The sequence below is a fragment of the Plasmodium knowlesi genome (assembly GCF_000006355.2).
Source record: "Plasmodium knowlesi strain H genome assembly, chromosome: 7".
NCBI classification, from domain to species: Eukaryota; Apicomplexa; class Aconoidasida; order Haemosporida; family Plasmodiidae; genus Plasmodium; species Plasmodium knowlesi.
The window spans coordinates 529,317-546,221 of record NC_011908.2 but is presented as its reverse complement, the minus strand read 5'-3'; the positions used below and the strand labels follow the sequence as shown (position 1 = coordinate 546,221).

Here is a 16,905-nt window from a genome sequence, read left to right as displayed (position 1 = left end):
AAATGTTAACAGGAAAAAGATGATGCTTCATTTTTTTTGTATTGTCCTAATTCTGCAGTTGTACGTCGGGTGCTTCAACATAAAAAAAAACATAATAGTGACATACGAAGGGGGGAGAGTAGCGAAGGGGAAGGCAGTTAAGTCGAGTGCATTTCTAGTGAGGAGGCAACTTTTTAAACTTAAAAAAATTCAAGCCCATTCTTCAGACAATTGGGAGGGAAAAACTTCCATTGATGAAGCACAGAATAATGAAGCAAAGAATACCCTACGTGAATTTTACGATCGGAATTTTAGGCGATTGAGGAAGACATTCGAATTTGTAAAATATGGTTTAATCTCCATTCAGAATAATTTACTCTCAAACTCGTTAGCTAGTCAGCTAGCCATTTCTGTGTCGTTTTTTTTTCTTCACTTTTATATGCTATCTCGACACTTCCTCATTTTATTCCCCTACCAGTTAATTCCAAACCATTCCAATATTTTGATGAGCTTGGACATGAACAACACGCTCTTTTTCTTATTGTCCATATATTCTTTCAAACGTTTCAAGGATCACTTTCACAGCTTCAAGCAGAGGCTACAGTTGAACCGGTTCACCATAAGGCTGCAGGACAATAAGAGGAAAAATATCCTCTCCATCTGCTTCTTTTTGATTGCGTCCTACGTCTTGTCGGGTGAGTGGCGCGACGAGTGTACAGTTGGTGAAAAGTTCTTCCGATTCGATTAATTCTGTATACTACACGGTGCACCTAAGTCTCACATCTCGGCGTGCACCACTGCTGAGTGCTATTTCCCCCTTTTTTTTTTTTTTTTTTTTTTTCCACCTGCTCATTTTATTGCTTTTTCCTCCCCGTAGGTTACGTGTCCATATACACGGAGCGCATCTTGACGCTCTGGAAACTGTTCAGTCGCCCCCTCTCGGAAAATGTCGTGAAGTCGCTACAGGTAGGGGATGCTCATTGTGCGAAGACGCAGCTAACGCAAATAGTCTGCCTCCGTCTTGTCATGCATAATGGGCAAGGATGAGTTGCAGCCTTCACGAAATGTATGGGTGGGCGTTGCCGCGTGTCCATCGTGTTATACATGTATCTCTACCCGATACACACCTATACACCTTTTTTATCGCTCCTTCCCGTAGATCCTGACTGGGCACTTCATATGGGTAGGGTGCAGCATCGTCGTATTTAGGAAGTTGCTTTACCCCTACTTCCTAAACAATGAAAGCAATTTGAATTTGCGCCACAAAAGCAGTTGGTGGTTCGAGGTAATATACGGGTACGTCTTTTCCCACTTCGTATTCAACATTGTGGATTTGTTGAACAATTTTATAATAAATCGTTTCATGGGTGAAGGTGAAGACGAAGTGTACGTGGACAACAGTATAGACGATATTGTTAGCGGAAGAGAGTTTGTTTCAACTCTGTTGTGCATTATTAGTCCCTGTTTTAGTGCACCTTTTTTTGAGGAATTCATTTATCGTTTTTTTGTGCTTAAGAGTTTGAATTTGTTCATGCATATACATTACGCCGTTACGTTTTCTTCTCTATTTTTCGCAATTCACCATTTGAACATCTTTAACTTACTTCCTCTATTTTTCCTGTCCTTCCTATGGTCTTACATTTATATATACACTGACAACATTCTCGTTACTATGCTTATTCACTCGTTTTGGAACATTTACGTTTTTTTGTCCTCCCTGTACAGCTAGCCATTTTATATTTTTTTTTTTTTTTTTTTTTCCTTTTCATGAGCTGTTCATATTTTTTTTTTTTTTTTTTTTTTTTTTTTTTTTTTTTTTTTTACACATTTGTTCAATTTTCCCGCTCACGTCAGGAGCAGGCACGTTGTCGGCGGTGATCTTACTGGTTGCCCAATCGGCTTCCTATACGTGTGAAACGTTACGCTGTTATTTTTATTAATTTTCTCATTTGAATGCGCATTTTACTGGTTTAACGGGACATATGATAATTTGGGAGATCTCCACGTGGGTGTCTCCATTCGCGGCACATAAATTTACCCTGTATGATGACGGTCGAACGAAATGGTGTCGCTGTTCTGCAATTTGGCGGCCCCGATGAGCGTGCTGATATATCAGCGGGGATTGGATAATACCTTTTTGGAGAAGTAATCCTGGAGAGTAGCTAAGCGGGGATACATACACCAGGAAAAAATAAAATAAAATAATGAATATAAAATAAACAGCCTAGCGTTTACCAAAGTTGGTTCGTCCCCGCATACCGTTTTTTTTCCCTGTGCATAACATAGGAGAGAATTATCTGCTGAGGAGAAAAAACACCTTCCCACAAAGTGCCTATTGGTGTGATCACAAAATTATTATGAATTATTCAGGTGAATATTCACGCTTTTGTTAGGTCCCCATATGGTAGGGCGCCCTTCACCAGGGATAAAGATAAAAATTGCCATTCGATCTGGCGAACGGTCGGTTTGCATTAACCGGGCTGACGAGGAAGTCCTACAAATCCCAAGATATTTTATCACACCACGTGTGCCCCATTTAGGCGCGCCATGCAGATCAGCCAGCGAAGCATCCACCTGCTGTGCAGGGCTTGCACGTTAGATGGTAAAACTTTTTTACAAAACAAAAGATACGTATCAGTGCTAGCGAACGAATTGAGAAGTGGCCACATATTTCTTCACAATGACAAGTATTGTGAAGTGACTGATCAGAGGCAGGTCAAGCAGGGCCGACTAGCCACAACGAACATGGTAAACCAACAGAGAGTGAGATAGGGCACAGCACCAACACTGTGGAATGCGCACAATTCATATGCACAAATGTATACCTCCAGAAATGATAAGCACGCCCATGTGTAATTGTGATCCGGATGTTTTGCGCGTCCATGCAACGGGCTTAACCAATTGAGGGACCATTCCTTGCGTGTATGTTTCCCGTACAAGTCGGGGTTTTTTTGCCTCAGAATGTACTTCCCTCCATTTGCATCATTCGCTCCGTTTACCCCGCTCTTTTTTTTCCCCTACGCAGATCTCCTTCATCGACCTGAGCACGTTAAAGAGTTCGTCAGCTAAATTCGCATGCCAGGCGAAGGTGGAAAAAATTGAACCGGTCAAAGCAAATGTCCAGGTACAGTACACGGACAAGCAAAAAAATATTGTCGTCTGTTTGGATGAAAATTATGAAGATATAGAAATACCCATGAATATATTTGCCATTTCGGAGGAGTACCTGCAGCCTGGTTTGCAAATAACGGTGTTCAAACACGAAGACAAAATTGTGAAGGTTAATTTGCCTTCATCGTTGCTGGCGACACTGCGCAAGAAATAAAAGTTTGATATGCAGGTCATTTCATTCTTCTGGAGGTTTAGACGTTAGTGAGGGCTGGTCAATTTGGATATGGGGGGGGGAATTCCTCCAAAATTGTTTATTTGTCTCCCCGTCTGCATTCCACCCTCGTAATGTTTTTCATCATTTCGTGTGAATATATTTTTTTTTTTTTTTTTTTTGTTGTTCATTTGCGTGACCTGCGCAACCACCCCATCGTGGTGATACCGCCCTCCCGTGGGAACAAACCAAACGGAAGCCAAACAAACATGCCGTCCAACGTGCACACAGTTTTCCTTCGAAAGAATGGCGATACACGGGAATATGCGGAAAAATAAAGGAACATTCATTTTTTGCAGTGATCTGGTAAGGGGGAGGAGGATGCGTCACATGTAGATATATGTGTTCCCATACAAACGGAGCAGGATTTGCAGGAGTTGCCAATTCTGTACTCCCCCACCAACCCCCAAGGATTGTAAGAACCCAGCTGGAAATTCCCTATTGAAGGAAAAGCAAAAAAAAAAAACAGGTGTGTACAACACTATGTGCGTAAATATCCATAACGGAATTATCCTGTAGAGGGGGAGAAAATACACATTCCGCATAGGAAAATTTACTACACCCTCCTTTGTGATACGCAAGGGGGGGAAATTAAAAAAAAATATATACACACATATACATAAATAGGTATATACGCATGGTTAACTATCCGTTCTGTTAACAACGGGGGGGAAATCCCACTGTGAGCAGGATTTTCCCCGCAAGGGCAAAAAACATTTCGAAAAAAAAAAAGAAAAAAAAAAAAAAAGAGGTCAACGCAGGGCATATTTTTTAGCCGATGCGCTATTATCACAAACCCAACGGATGATTTAACCAAGTTTAAGGGGGGGGAAAAAAAAAGAACCTTAGACGACATAAAAAGGGTACATAGATTGAATGGCAATAATTATGCCGACGAGGTAGTGTGAAAGGACTCCCAAGTGATGTTAATAAATTAGCGATCCTGAGAGCGGACCAACCAGGAATTTGGGAAAAGAAAAAATTAAAAGCAGTCCGCGCCAAAGGGAACAAACAAGGACAATAAGCCGCTAGTTAAACAAGTCTCAATTTTTGCAGAGAATGTACAGATAAAGAAGCGAAAGGAAAAACTAAAAAAAAAAAAAAATAGCTAACTTTTTTGTATGAACGGTTCAGGTGAAAACTATTCCAAATAGCGTCAAAGAAAAAAAAAAAAATATGAACAAAAAAAAAAAAAAAAAAAAAAAAAAAAAAAAAAAAATCTTCTCATGAGTTTAGCATATAGATATAAGCATTCCCCCTGAACACCTTCCAAAGGGATTACCACTTTCCCGCGGTAGGAGTTGCTTTAATTCACAGGATCATCACAGCGAGTTAATCGAATCATCACATCAAATCAGGAGGGCGCCTCCAGAAAGCACACACACATATATATACATGTACACATGTACACGTATTTTCCCATATCGCATCGCAAATGAACCTGCTGGCGTCGGCGATATGATCGTGGATGCCACTCTGCACAGAGAGGTTAAATGAAACGATAATATAACTGTGCCATGTCATACATCCCCAAACACATAACCGTTGGCAAGGTCTGCAAAACGAATAACTTTTCCTTTGCAAAGTGGTGGAAGATGAAGAATCCGCACATGAGTTGTAAGAAAATTGCCATAAGTGGATATTCCTCGGGGGGCGGTGTCGGAAGAAGCAACGACAGCGACACCAGCGATGGCATTAACCATGTTAACCATGATGGCGGAACGGAACACACCACTCCCAACTGTCTGGGAGAGCCCACCTCCAGTCGCACGCCAAACAGTACATGTGGCGACCTCTCCAGTGAAGTCATTTTAAGAAAATATGATAGAATTTTATTAATCGAAAAGTATACCAAGTATGATAATCTAAGGAAGAAAGGATTTAAGGACGATTATATTTTGCGCAATTTTTTTTCAGTTTATATTTCGCACTTTACGCACACTCTTATTGTGAACAACATCATTAACCTTTTGAGGACCAAATACCGATCCCACGTGTCCATACTTAAGGCGTATAAGCGGAACATTGAAAACATATGTATTAGCAGCTCCAGCATTTTCTCCCCGGATGCCATTTTCAGCGTGGGTAAGTTTTGCTCATTTTAAAGGGGGGGGGGGGGCGGGGTGTTCACCTGATGAGCGTGGGTATAGAAATCACATGTGCATATTTCGAATTTGGTTTCCCCTTGTACATACAACGAATGATTAATATACATCTATCTACCTGTTGTTCTTTTCCATTTTTTCCACCAAGGCGGAGACGGAACATACCTTGAGTCCGCGCACATAATCGCTAACAAATATATTGTAGACGATAACTCTGGAGGGACGAAGAAGCACATTGAGCTCGTTGGAATAAATAGCGACCCCAGAGGATCTGAAGGGAAACTGTGTCTGGAGTATTTTCATGTAGACGAGGAAAATGAAATAAACTACACGTATGAATCATTTGAAGAATTCGAACAAATTTACAAGAAGAAAAAAAAAAAAAAAAATTTCGTCTTTACGGATGTGTCCAATTTTATTAGGAATCTCAAGGAAAGGGAGGAAAAGGAAAACATGATGAGGACTGATAATTCTGATAAATATCAAATGGGAGAATCTTATTTGAAAGATGAGAACACGATGGATCGAATCGCGCAGAATAACAGTTTGCGTTATGAGTGTGTGGATATAAACGAGCACAACAGTGTCACTGATGAGAGGGTGGGGGAGGGAAATGACCATACGGACGACACGGTGAAGATGGCTCAGTCGGTTCAGCTGGGGAAAACAAGTCAAGCTGACCCTGACAACTGTGCTGACGAACCCTGCAGCAATCCTTTCATCGCCCTAGTGCCCACGGGGCACGGGCGCCTGGATAATCTCATCATCAGCGCAGAGGAGTACGCCAGGAACACGCTCAAGTGCTTCTTCGAGACGAATCGACATCGAAAATTGCAGAGGAAGTACATCACTGTGTACATCAAAAGGTGCAATGAGGAAGAAGGAAAAACATACAGAAGCATTAACGAGGTGTACATATATGAGGCCATCAAAAATAATATTTGTACGTACATAAATATAGACAACAAAATTGTAAAAAAGCTAAAAAGTACTGGTCTTCTAATTACAAGTGGCACTGGGTCCACTGCTTGGGCATACAATGTTAATAAAATTGATAAAAAAAAAATGAAAAATATTATCGATGAATTTGTACGCATACAAAATGATGTAGTGAAGGAGAACATTCAGCCCATCAACTATGATATTTTTTCTGAATACATAAATAATTCCATCTGTTTCCATCCCAGTAGCAAACATATGAAGTGTATCGTTAAGGAACCTGTGGAAAATAGTGTGTACGACTCTACCGACCATGTGTATGATTGCCAGTATGTGAATATACGCACCTGCACAAGCAACACCATCGTGTATATTGATGGTATATACAATATTAAGATTCAGCCCAACGATTCGGTTATTTTACACATAAAGGAGGATGACTTTATCGTTAGTTACAAGTAGGGGTCTTCTCCTTTTCGATGTTTCTTGGAATCACTGTAGCGGAGTTGTAACAATTTTAATTTTTTTTTTTTTTTTTTTTTTTTTTTTTTTTTTTTTTTACCCATGTAGCATGACCTTTATTTGTTTTTCCATAGCCCCAGATTGTTGCCCTTTCGGCATATTTATTCCTCGCTTCTCACATCACACACGCATGTTGCGAGTGGAACAACATGTGCAAAAAGAGGGACTCGGATAGGTCAATATATTGCCCCCCCCTCTGTTTAGTTCACCTTCCGCTTAATAATTTTTTCTTCACCTTCACTTTTCGTTTGTTTCAAAATGGGATAAACCACATCTGTCCGCATAGAACGGTGCTCATATATATGTACATATACATATATCTATATGATATATACATGTATATGTATTTTTTAATTCTGCCAATTCTTTATCCTTAATCAGGCCGTGTTTATGCATATCCACCCCGTACAGCTTGGAACAGTGATGTCTTCCCTTTGCAGGCTTTTCCAACGAAGCAAACTTCACAACGCGCATTTACCATTTTGAAAAATCCCCACTTTACTGTGGAGTGGCGCTTGCAAGGATGAAAAGTTATAACATACTATTATGTTTCGTGCAAAAAAAAAAAAAAAAAGAAAAAAAAAAAAAAAATCACGCATTTGGAAAGATGTAAATTTTTTGCTTCAGTGATAGGGGTACGCAGAGAAGTATATATAAAGTTTCGCCATGCATGTGCACTTTGTCTGTATGTGTGCCTAGCTTGGGCGATGAAAACCATCACTGGCTCGTCGCAACAGGTGCACACATGTATATATATATGTGTATGTATGCGCACACTTATTGGCTGATTCAAGCATGTACCTCTCACAACTTGTTGAAGCTAATAATCTCGGCTGACTGCACCAGGAAGTCCAAGTCGTCTTCCACATCTTCATAATTTACATCGTCCTCGTTGGCTCCATCGTCGTCGCCATCCTCGTCACTGTTGGCGTCGTTGTCCTCTCCATCCAGGCCGAGAATTAGCTTTCTCTTTTTCTTGTCTTCCTCATTATCCAAATCAATGTTTTCTATTTTCTCAATCAAGTCATTCGTATTGACGAAATCGTCATATATAATACAAGACATGTGAAGTTTGTACAGGCCAAATGCTACGGGTAATTTTTTTACTTCCTCACCCCATTTGATATTTTCATCAACAATTTTCTGCTTAACTAGTTTGGGGATTTTAGCAATATCTGTGTCAATTGATTTGGGCTTGATTTCGATAATTAAAATGGACCTGTTTTTTTCCTTTTCTTTTTGTTTCTTCTTTTTTAACTCTTCTTCTTTCTGTTTTTTTTTCTCTAAGAGAATGCTCTGGTCATCATTATTGCTGTCCCCGAATAGGTCAATATCGTTATCAACATCATCATTTTCTGGGACATTCTTTTTCTCTGGCGCGTTGCTACTACCTCCCGCTTTTTTCGCCTTTTCGCTTGGATCCTTAAACTGCTCTGTGACATAACTTTCTAAGGAGCTGATGTGCTTATACCAGCGATACAAATGGGGGTACTTTTCTTTACATACGACGCATTTTATCTGATTGTAGATCTTCAAATCCATGGCACTTAGCATGTGATTTTGGTAGTACGAGTGCTCCGCGAAAAAGGCGTTCAGTTTGGCATAGTCCCCTTCGCCCTTGACGGTTAATAAATTTGCGTTGCTGGCCATGTTGAATGGGTGGTATGCGAAAGAAATGGAAAGCTGAGAGCTATGCTGGAGGTTTTATAATTCTGTATGCTACAAAAGCACAAATGGTTAAAATGGAATGGGCGCACAAGGAAGAATCTGCTACTTCGCGCGTTAGGTGAATATCTGCTTAATATGCTTCTTAACAACGGGTGCGATGTACGAGTGACCGAATGGAGGAAGAATTATTGAGTACTTTTCGCTAAAGTAGCTAAATGAAAATTTTTTTTTTTTTTAAATTCGTATGAACGGCAAGGGTAAAAATGTTCACTTTTTATGAACTGTTCAGGCGATTTAACCATTTTTTTTTTTTTTTTTTTTTTTTTTTTTTCTGTACTTAATGTTAGCGCTAGGCTAGGGGGAAGAAAAGGAAAGGGGAGCAACATTGACCTATGCGCAGAGGTTAAACAATGCCCCGTTTTTTGCACTTCTCCAAAGTAGGGACGATTACCGATGTAGTTCGCATGTTTAAGCAACCTTGCACGATCGGGTATGCCTCTACGGATGTACGTATATTATGCGCATACCTACTTGCTTATGTGCCAGTCCAGGCCCTTTTAATCACCTCGCGCAAAGGCCCATTTTTTTTTTTTTTTTTTTTTTTTTTCTCTCTGCCGGGGCCGCACCCAAATTTTATTCCCTCCATACAGGTGCAAGGAATAAGAAGTTTAAGGGGGAGAGAAAAGGATTACACAAAAGGAGGACCAAAATTTTTTATGAATTTTTTCACCATTTCAATTTTGCAACATTATCTACATGGGGAGGATATTGAAAATTAGTTCTTTTTTCTTTTTCTTCTGGGGTGCATACTTTTGCTAATGTGGCAAGGATCAACTCGCCACTTAACCCTTAAAGTGAATAGAAGATTTACCAATTTTTGAAATTTCCTATTCAAATTGCCTCTATAAAGCGAGTTCTCGAGGGATCCATTTTGTGTACCACCACGTGTGAGCGAAGGATATGTATGCAGGGGAGGGGCTAATCAGTTTACTCGCATAAAGTATGCCCATTTACACATCTCATGGTTTGGACACTCCCCCATGTTATTTCACTTCTCACAGAAAGTGGTTGAAAAGGAAGGGCGTGTAAAGTTTACTTGATTAGGAAAAAGGCACAGAATCTGCATTACTCTTTGCGCTATCCCCACCATAGAACACACAGAACGGGCCAGGTGAAATAGATACCGATACCGCTCCTGGAGAGGAGTTTTTCTCCACCGCTACGTTACTGCATTGGGGGGATGCACATACATGAAACGTACATACATTTGCACATACGCTTAACCGTGTAGAATAATTGCCCTTTTTTTTTTTTTTTCACCCTGCTAATTCCATTGGGTAACTCCTTACCCATAACAATGTAACAGCACTTGGAAAAATTTACCAAAAAAAAAAAAAAAAAAAAAAAAAACTGCGCGATTTGACCCATTATTATACAACACACTGGTATTAGTATTGCACTAGTACGAATGCCCAACACGGCACCTACATTCTGACACCTTAGGGAAGCTGCAAAAAAATGAAGCGGAGAACGGACTTTAAGAGCATATGTGTGGCAACCATCATCGGGGTTTGCAGCGGGTACTACATATTCAACCCAATTGTAGATAAAATGAAAGATAATGTCAAAAATGTGAATGAGAAAAGTGAAAAACCTGTAAAGTAGTTTTTTTCTCCATATGGTTATCTAGCATGCCACACCTGAGCATGCTTGTGCAAATTCATTATTTTTTTTTATTTTATTATTTTTTTTTTTTTTTAACACCCTTTTTCACGTCTCCATTTATGCAAAGAAATCTTTGTAACTCTACATGTACAAAGTGAGCGAGAAGAAAAAACAATTTCATGTAACACCTTAACGTGCGTGCCATCAGCTAAATCAGATGAAACATCAAATTGTTCCTTTGAATGGTCATGCCACTGATGAAGAGACATCAAAAAAAAAAAAAATAAAATAAAAAAAAATAAAATAAAATAATATAATATAAAATAAAATAATATAAAATAATATAAAATAAAATAATAAGATAAGTAAAACGAAGACACAGCAACGGAATTATGTTCTCAAACCTGTTTACGAAATCACGGACACTTCACTGTATCCACGTGAAGTATATTCGAAGCGTTCGGGGAAAGGACAAATATCTCCCCTTAAGTAATAGCAATAGTATTCCCTTATCAGAAAATGAGAGTTGCGGGGGTAACGAGTGGAAGGAGTACTCATCTCACGGTGGTGAGTTCCACCAAGTGTGTACACAAAGTGATTCTTACACCTTAGGAAGGGGACAGAAAAAATTAAGGAAGTTCAAAATAGCTGCACATGGGAGAGGGAATCACCTCCTCCATAGGGATACAAAAAATGGGAACTTCGCCGAAGGGGGGATCAGGATCGATTCCGATTACATAGGTGATAAGTTGTCTGAGGGGGTTCAAAACGGGGAGGAAATTTGCCCTGATAATGGGGCCAACCCATTTCTATCCAACAATGGGGGAGTTACCGAAATGGATGGAAGCCAAGATGAGGAAGGATCCACAAGCTTATTCACCCAACGTACCACGGAAGAGAGCACATCATACCAGTTTTTAAAAACCTTATATGGACTAATCGGAGAGAAAATGGACATCTCCGAAGAAATATCAAAAGACTTAATTGAAAAAATGAACAAGATCATCAAGATTGAAAAGAATTTAAAAATGGTTTTTCTTCTCTTACACACGATGAATAAGCTCGTGTGTATCCACGAATTCATCGGGAAGTTGTCCTCCGACATAATCAATGTAAAAGACAGTGAATTGCTCTCTATCATTCTGCGCATAATGGTTAATTGTCATTATAAGGATGGAGAATTATTGCACATACTGGTGACTAAGCTAAGGGAGAACATAAAATTAGGTACATGTACAACGTTAACCGTAAGTAACACCTTTTACAGCTTTGCTCATTTGTACAGAGAAAACTTAATCCACATGGAAGACATTCCTATAGGGGAGATGATTCAAATAATTGGGAGCTATCACAGCTCCTTTTCTCATGAAGAGCTTTTCGAAATTATCGAGGCATCTCCTCATTTTTCAATCCCCAAGGAAAAATCATTAAAGGGGAAAATGAATCAAACAGATAAACCCTATCAACATGTTAATAAGAATTTAACCAAGCTGCTACATAAACTTGGAACTTACTTAGTAGGAGAAAACATTGCCAAAACTACCCCCTTTATCCAAATGAAGAGGATTCTGTATTCATATGCCAAGATTAAAACGTACCATGAGAAATTGTTCCTGCATTTATATCCCCCTACATTGAAGAGAATAAAGGGGTACAATGAGGATCTCCGCCGATCGCATGAATTGGGGAGGTACAGTCGTGGAGGAAACGACTCCCAAGCATCGTGTGAGGGATCAACGGAAGAACTGGAGGAAACTCCTCCATTGATCAGTGAAGCATCGCAAAACGTGACAGATGTTCTCTACGCATACAGCAAATTTAGTATGTACATAGACGAGCTGTACAACGAAATTTTGCTCCTCCTACAGTATATCTACAAACATATGGGTTGTTCAGAATTATCGCAGTGCTTAATATCCTTAACAAAGGTGCACTGCAATATGAGGATTCTACTGTCCAAAATACACATGGAAAGATTTAACGTGCAGGTGAAAATTTACAGAAAATTTTTTGCCAATTGTACTCCCATCGATTTAATGAATTATCTCCTAAGTTACAGTAAAAATTTATATTTCGAGAGGGACGTGTATGACATCATTGCAGATTTGTTCCTTCGGGAGAAGAAGATAAATTCCCTCGAAGGAACCGACCTGATAAATATTCTTCATGCGTATAGCAAAATTTATTATATGAACGGCAAGGTGTTTTCTGCGGTGGATAATATTCTGTGTGAAAGACTTGACAACAATTCGAATTATTTGTCTACAGAGGATGCCATAAAATATTTAAATTCGTGTGCAAAATTATCATATAAAAACGAAAAGATGATTTCCAGAATTATTGAAATTATCCATAGGAGCAATTTTGTTAATATCGAAATTTTTCAGCTCTTTAAAATGCTCAAAAGTGTGAAAAGGCTACACGTACCATTTGATCGCTTGGAGACCCACATCCGAATGATCGTCCCCAACCTCACCTTCGACTTTGGCACGTACAGCAACCATTACTACAGAGCCCCCAAGGACCTCCACGTGCGCAGGAAGAAGTGGGTGTGGTAGGGGGGGGGGCAGGAAAAGGGGCGCGAATCTTCATTTCGCGTGCAATATCTTCAGGCGTTTTTTGCCTGTATTTTTTGCCCGCATTTTTTGCCTGTATTTTTTGGCCGCCTTTTTTGCCTATATTTTTTGCCCGCATTTTTTGCCTATATTTTTTGCCCGCATTTTTTGCCTATATTTTTTGCCCGCATTTTTTGCCCGCATTTTTTGCCTATATTTTTTGCCCGCATTTTTTGCCAGCGCATCCGCCGCGAAGAAAGCGACCCATTCAGTTGGAAATAAATTTGCAGTTCCGTTAAGCAAGGACGTTGAGCGGGTTGGCATTTTTCATAACCACGTTTCTTTCTCACTCTTTTTTTTTATTACTACTTTTTGCTTTCCATTTTTTGCTTACCTTTTTTTGCTTACTTTTTTTTTTATTTCCCATTCCGCATTTCTTATCTTTAATTTTGAGTTTAATTTTTTTAAAATTTTCCTACGCAACTTTTTGGGAGCATCCCGTTTTCTTCTTTCCATTTGGCATAGCGGCCAATAAAAAAATACGCGATTTCGACAGCTCCCCAATAATAGCACTGTCCCAAGGAGATTTTTCCAACTGCAGGGATCGCTGCTTGTAGCTACGTTGAAACTTAAGCATAAAAGCAATCCGCTTCTTCGTTAAGTCGAGCGTGGAGAAAAAAAATGGCCAAGGGACTACGGTCAAAGGTTAAGCGGAGGTTCAGGACGATCAAGCGAATCCACGTGAATGGTAAGCGCTCGATGCGTGTCCGGCGCATGGACATGGTTGTTGCTACCGCGTAGCTTCTTCATCATTTCTGTTAATCATTACGCTCATGCTTATCACGATTCCTACCTCTGTCATATATATTTTTTTTTCATTTTCTTCCCACCCATTTAACAACGCAGAAATTATAGAAAAGCCCAATGTAGTCAAATTGCACAACAAGATAAAACGGCTGAATAAAAGCAGTAAGGATGGAAAAGGAAAAAAAAAAAAAAAAAAAGAAAGAACAAATACAAGTACAAGTACAAGTACAAATACAAGTACAAGTACAAGCACAAGCACAAGAACATTGGGAAAAGTGCATCGCGCAAGAAGCTTACTGAGTTGCGCCGTTCACCTTTCCATTAACCTTTCTCTTTCCTCCTTTTTAGAAAATACACAGGATGATTTGATTAGACCGCCCAACAAGTTCCTCTACCCAGGTAGGGATACTATCCATTTTGGTTCTTTCGCGTAGTGTGGAATGGTTCCCCGCGCAAATTTCCAAGTGTCTCCAATGAAAAATTATGTGCATTATATAAAGCAGAAAGAGAGAGCCCCCCCTTGAGTTACGTACCCTATGCATTCTCATTTCTTCTCCTCCCTTTAGATGACGAACGAGCGGTGATACCGCAACACAAAAGTCCAAAGGTGATCGACTTCAGATCCGAAGCTCTACCCCTCTCAGGTATGTTTTTCCCCCATTCGAAGTGATCCTTCATGTGGATGGAATTTTACAATTTTTTTTTTTTTTTTCTCTCTCCCTCCCACTTGGAATGATAAATGTGTAGCCTTCAGAAGGGAAAGGAGTATCTTCTGGACATAGCGTATAGTGTATAGTCCATCGGAATGACGAAATAAATATCTTCATAAATATCATTCCATTTCACCATGCAGGATTCGCAAACGTGGGAAACAGACGGAAGTACAACTTGAGCGAAAAAATTGAAATAAAAAATCATTATGGTAATACCCCCGGTTTTTTTGACAACATAGACTTGAACAAAATGATCGACGATATGCACAAGCGGTCAGTGGAGATTATGAAGACCATTTCGAAGGGTAACGATGTACAGGGATGATACGGTTAGGGAAGTAAATTGCTTAAAAAAAAAAAATGCGTGTTGATATATTTGTTAGCACCGAGTGTTCTCCATTGGACCATCTCCCAAACACCACATGAATAGATATTCTTACCCTCTACATTGTAATGGCATTTGTCCATCAATTAATGGTTTATTTTTATTTCATTTTTTATTTTATTTTTTTACGTAAATGTTTTGTAAAATTAAAAAAAGAAGGGAAAAGGAAGAAGGGTTGATTTGGGACTGTTAAGTTGAAATGGAGAAACACACAGTGCGGGTAGCACGAGGGGACTCTCCCCTCCCCCCTCCCCTCGTGCATGTGGAAACTTTTTTTTTTTTTTATTTTCTTTTTTTTTTTTTGGACGTCTTGTCTTGCATGTAATATGCGAAAAAGACATTGTTCCATTTTTGTATTCGTTATACAATCAACTTTTATTCGGATGATCCTAATTTTTTCATCGCAATAGAAAGAATTATTTGTTGATCCTTTCATTTTGTACATTGTTCTACCCTTCATTAGAATGGGAATATTTTATTGACCGATCGGGTCTTTTTTCCATGGGTTAATTTTTTTTCTTGGATTTTTCCTTCTCCTTGTCCTTTTCTTTATCATCCTCTGCATCTTTGGACACGTCCAGTTTCTTCTTCTTCTCTGCGTTTATTTTATTTTCAATTTTGTTATTAATTAAATTGTGCAAAGCAATGACTGACCTGGTAATGCTTCCAATGAATACATTTAACATGATGTCGTTATTTTTTACCATGAAGGATTCCAAAAGTTCTGGGTTCTCCGTATCCGGAAGGAGACTAAATACGTTTTGCAGATTGTACAAAATTTTTACGTTCATTTCGATGTTTCCATTTAGAATATCATTTAAGTAGGCAGAAATTTCATGGAGCTTTAAAATGAGGGTTTTCAGGGAGGATAGCTTGTCTCCCACTTTTGTTGCCAGGGTCGAAGTCGACACACTCTTCAGCTCTTTCAGAAGGAACTCCACTCCAACATCCTCAGCTTCGAACGCTCCTGTGGAAGGGGGGGAAGAATACGGTTCAGGGGGTAAGAAAGTCGTAAGGAATAGGACAGGGTAAACAGGGATTAGGTACCCCCCCCCATGAAGGATGCACAGGAATCTTACCTATCGTCACGGGGATGTGAATGAAAGTTTTTCTAAATTTGTTATCAGAGATGGCCTTCTCAATAGCCACATAAGCATTTACAGGAAAGATGCTCTGATCTGTGTGTACATTTACCAAAAGGAAAATGGGTGCGTGGTGATACTTGTAGAAAATTTCATTAATGAAAATGTCATTGGGCTTAATATTAGAACCCGTAGTGTACCACCCAACAATTTTTTCTCTAGTGTTAATTTTCCGTATCATGTTGAAGAGATTTTCATTATAATTATCGTCCACAAAAAATATGTTAATATCCTTGATGTCCTCTTCAAATGGCAAGGCATAACTATTTGTGAGGTGTACAACACCGTCTATTTTTTCTCCAAGAATTGTGCCAAGTACTCTCTTCTTCGTGTTGCTTGCTATACGGTTGTAATGGTCCACCACTGAAAGGAGGACTATGGGGTGCACCACCACATGTTTGTTTAGATAGATTCTCTCTAACTCATTTTTGCTTTTTTCGAAGATGTCATTTTCCATTTTGTTTCTCTCTATCCTTTGTGTGTGTTACTCCGCGTCGGCGTAAACCTCCACGTGCAGCGGGTATATACGTAAAGGTTGTGCGCTACGGGTGGGTGGGTGGTCCCAAAGGACGAACCGTCTTAACGATGGTGAAACAGCCCCAACGATGAATGTCACGATGCCAACTAAATCTAGTTGTATACACACAGGTGTACGCAGGTGCGCCTGTTAAACCTTGGAGGGAAGAGAAGTTCCGAATTACACGCTCCTCACTTGAAGTGACCGACGGGAGCACAAAGGGAATGATGCAGATATTCACTCACAAAAAAAAAAAAAAAAAAAAAAAAAAAAAACAAATGAACAAAAATGTGCAAAAACGAGCATAAAGAACAAACGAATGAACGAATGAGCGAAGGGGGACATATATCACTTAGATCTGCTAGGTGGGTGAAATAAGAAAAAAAAGGGTGAGGCGTTTTTTTTTTTTTTTTTTTCCCCTGTGAAATGCAAAAATGGGAAAAAAAAGGAGAAAAGGAGAAATGCTACTTCAAGAAAGATTCCCTAAAAAAGAAGATCCTTCATTCCACAGAGGTCCTTTTTCTTT

At 39.4% G+C, this 16,905-nt stretch overlaps 8 protein-coding genes across 8 annotated transcripts; 6 read left to right on the top strand and 2 right to left on the bottom strand.

The window, feature by feature from the left end:
- Positions 1–19: 19 nt before the first annotated feature.
- Positions 20–1,708, top strand: PKNH_0711400 (protease, putative; the record flags this gene model as incomplete). The annotated part of the gene is made up of 3 exons (XM_002258371.1): positions 20–674; positions 857–945; positions 1,139–1,708. The coding sequence occupies 3 exons, from the start codon at positions 20–22 to the stop codon at positions 1,706–1,708; spliced, it is 1,314 nt and encodes a 437-aa protein (XP_002258407.1).
- An 818-nt stretch (positions 1,709–2,526) lies between these two features.
- On the top strand, positions 2,527–3,304 carry PKNH_0711300 (conserved Plasmodium protein, unknown function; the record flags this gene model as incomplete). The annotated part of the gene is made up of 2 exons (XM_002258370.1): positions 2,527–2,727; positions 3,005–3,304. 2 exons carry the CDS (start codon positions 2,527–2,529, stop codon positions 3,302–3,304), a joined length of 501 nt encoding a protein of 166 aa, XP_002258406.1.
- A 1,574-nt stretch (positions 3,305–4,878) lies between these two features.
- Positions 4,879–6,867, top strand: PKNH_0711200 (conserved protein, unknown function; the record flags this gene model as incomplete). Its single annotated transcript, XM_002258369.1, has 2 exons — positions 4,879–5,446; positions 5,615–6,867. 2 exons carry the CDS (start codon positions 4,879–4,881, stop codon positions 6,865–6,867), a joined length of 1,821 nt encoding a protein of 606 aa, XP_002258405.1.
- An 864-nt stretch (positions 6,868–7,731) lies between these two features.
- PKNH_0711100 (elongation factor 1-beta, putative) lies at positions 7,732–8,577 on the bottom strand (the record flags this gene model as incomplete). Its single annotated transcript, XM_002258368.1, has 1 exon — positions 7,732–8,577. The coding sequence occupies one exon, from the start codon at positions 8,575–8,577 to the stop codon at positions 7,732–7,734; it is 846 nt and encodes a 281-aa protein (XP_002258404.1).
- A 1,536-nt stretch (positions 8,578–10,113) lies between these two features.
- PKNH_0711050 (conserved protein, unknown function) lies at positions 10,114–10,260 on the top strand (the record flags this gene model as incomplete). The annotated part of the gene is made up of 1 exon (XM_039113927.1): positions 10,114–10,260. One exon carries the CDS (start codon positions 10,114–10,116, stop codon positions 10,258–10,260), a length of 147 nt encoding a protein of 48 aa, XP_038969568.1.
- A 392-nt stretch (positions 10,261–10,652) lies between these two features.
- PKNH_0711000 (heptatricopeptide repeat-containing protein, putative) lies at positions 10,653–12,818 on the top strand (the record flags this gene model as incomplete). The annotated part of the gene is made up of 1 exon (XM_002258367.2): positions 10,653–12,818. The coding sequence occupies one exon, from the start codon at positions 10,653–10,655 to the stop codon at positions 12,816–12,818; it is 2,166 nt and encodes a 721-aa protein (XP_002258403.2).
- A 678-nt stretch (positions 12,819–13,496) lies between these two features.
- On the top strand, positions 13,497–14,660 carry PKNH_0710900 (uncharacterized protein; the record flags this gene model as incomplete). Its single annotated transcript, XM_002258366.1, has 5 exons — positions 13,497–13,563; positions 13,722–13,784; positions 13,971–14,021; positions 14,189–14,266; positions 14,476–14,660. The coding sequence occupies 5 exons, from the start codon at positions 13,497–13,499 to the stop codon at positions 14,658–14,660; spliced, it is 444 nt and encodes a 147-aa protein (XP_002258402.1).
- Positions 14,661–15,226: 566 nt separating this feature from the next.
- On the bottom strand, positions 15,227–16,319 carry PKNH_0710800 (26S proteasome regulatory subunit RPN8, putative; the record flags this gene model as incomplete). The annotated part of the gene is made up of 2 exons (XM_002258365.1): positions 15,227–15,687; positions 15,800–16,319. 2 exons carry the CDS (start codon positions 16,317–16,319, stop codon positions 15,227–15,229), a joined length of 981 nt encoding a protein of 326 aa, XP_002258401.1.
- Between the last annotated feature and the right edge of the window lie 586 nt (positions 16,320–16,905).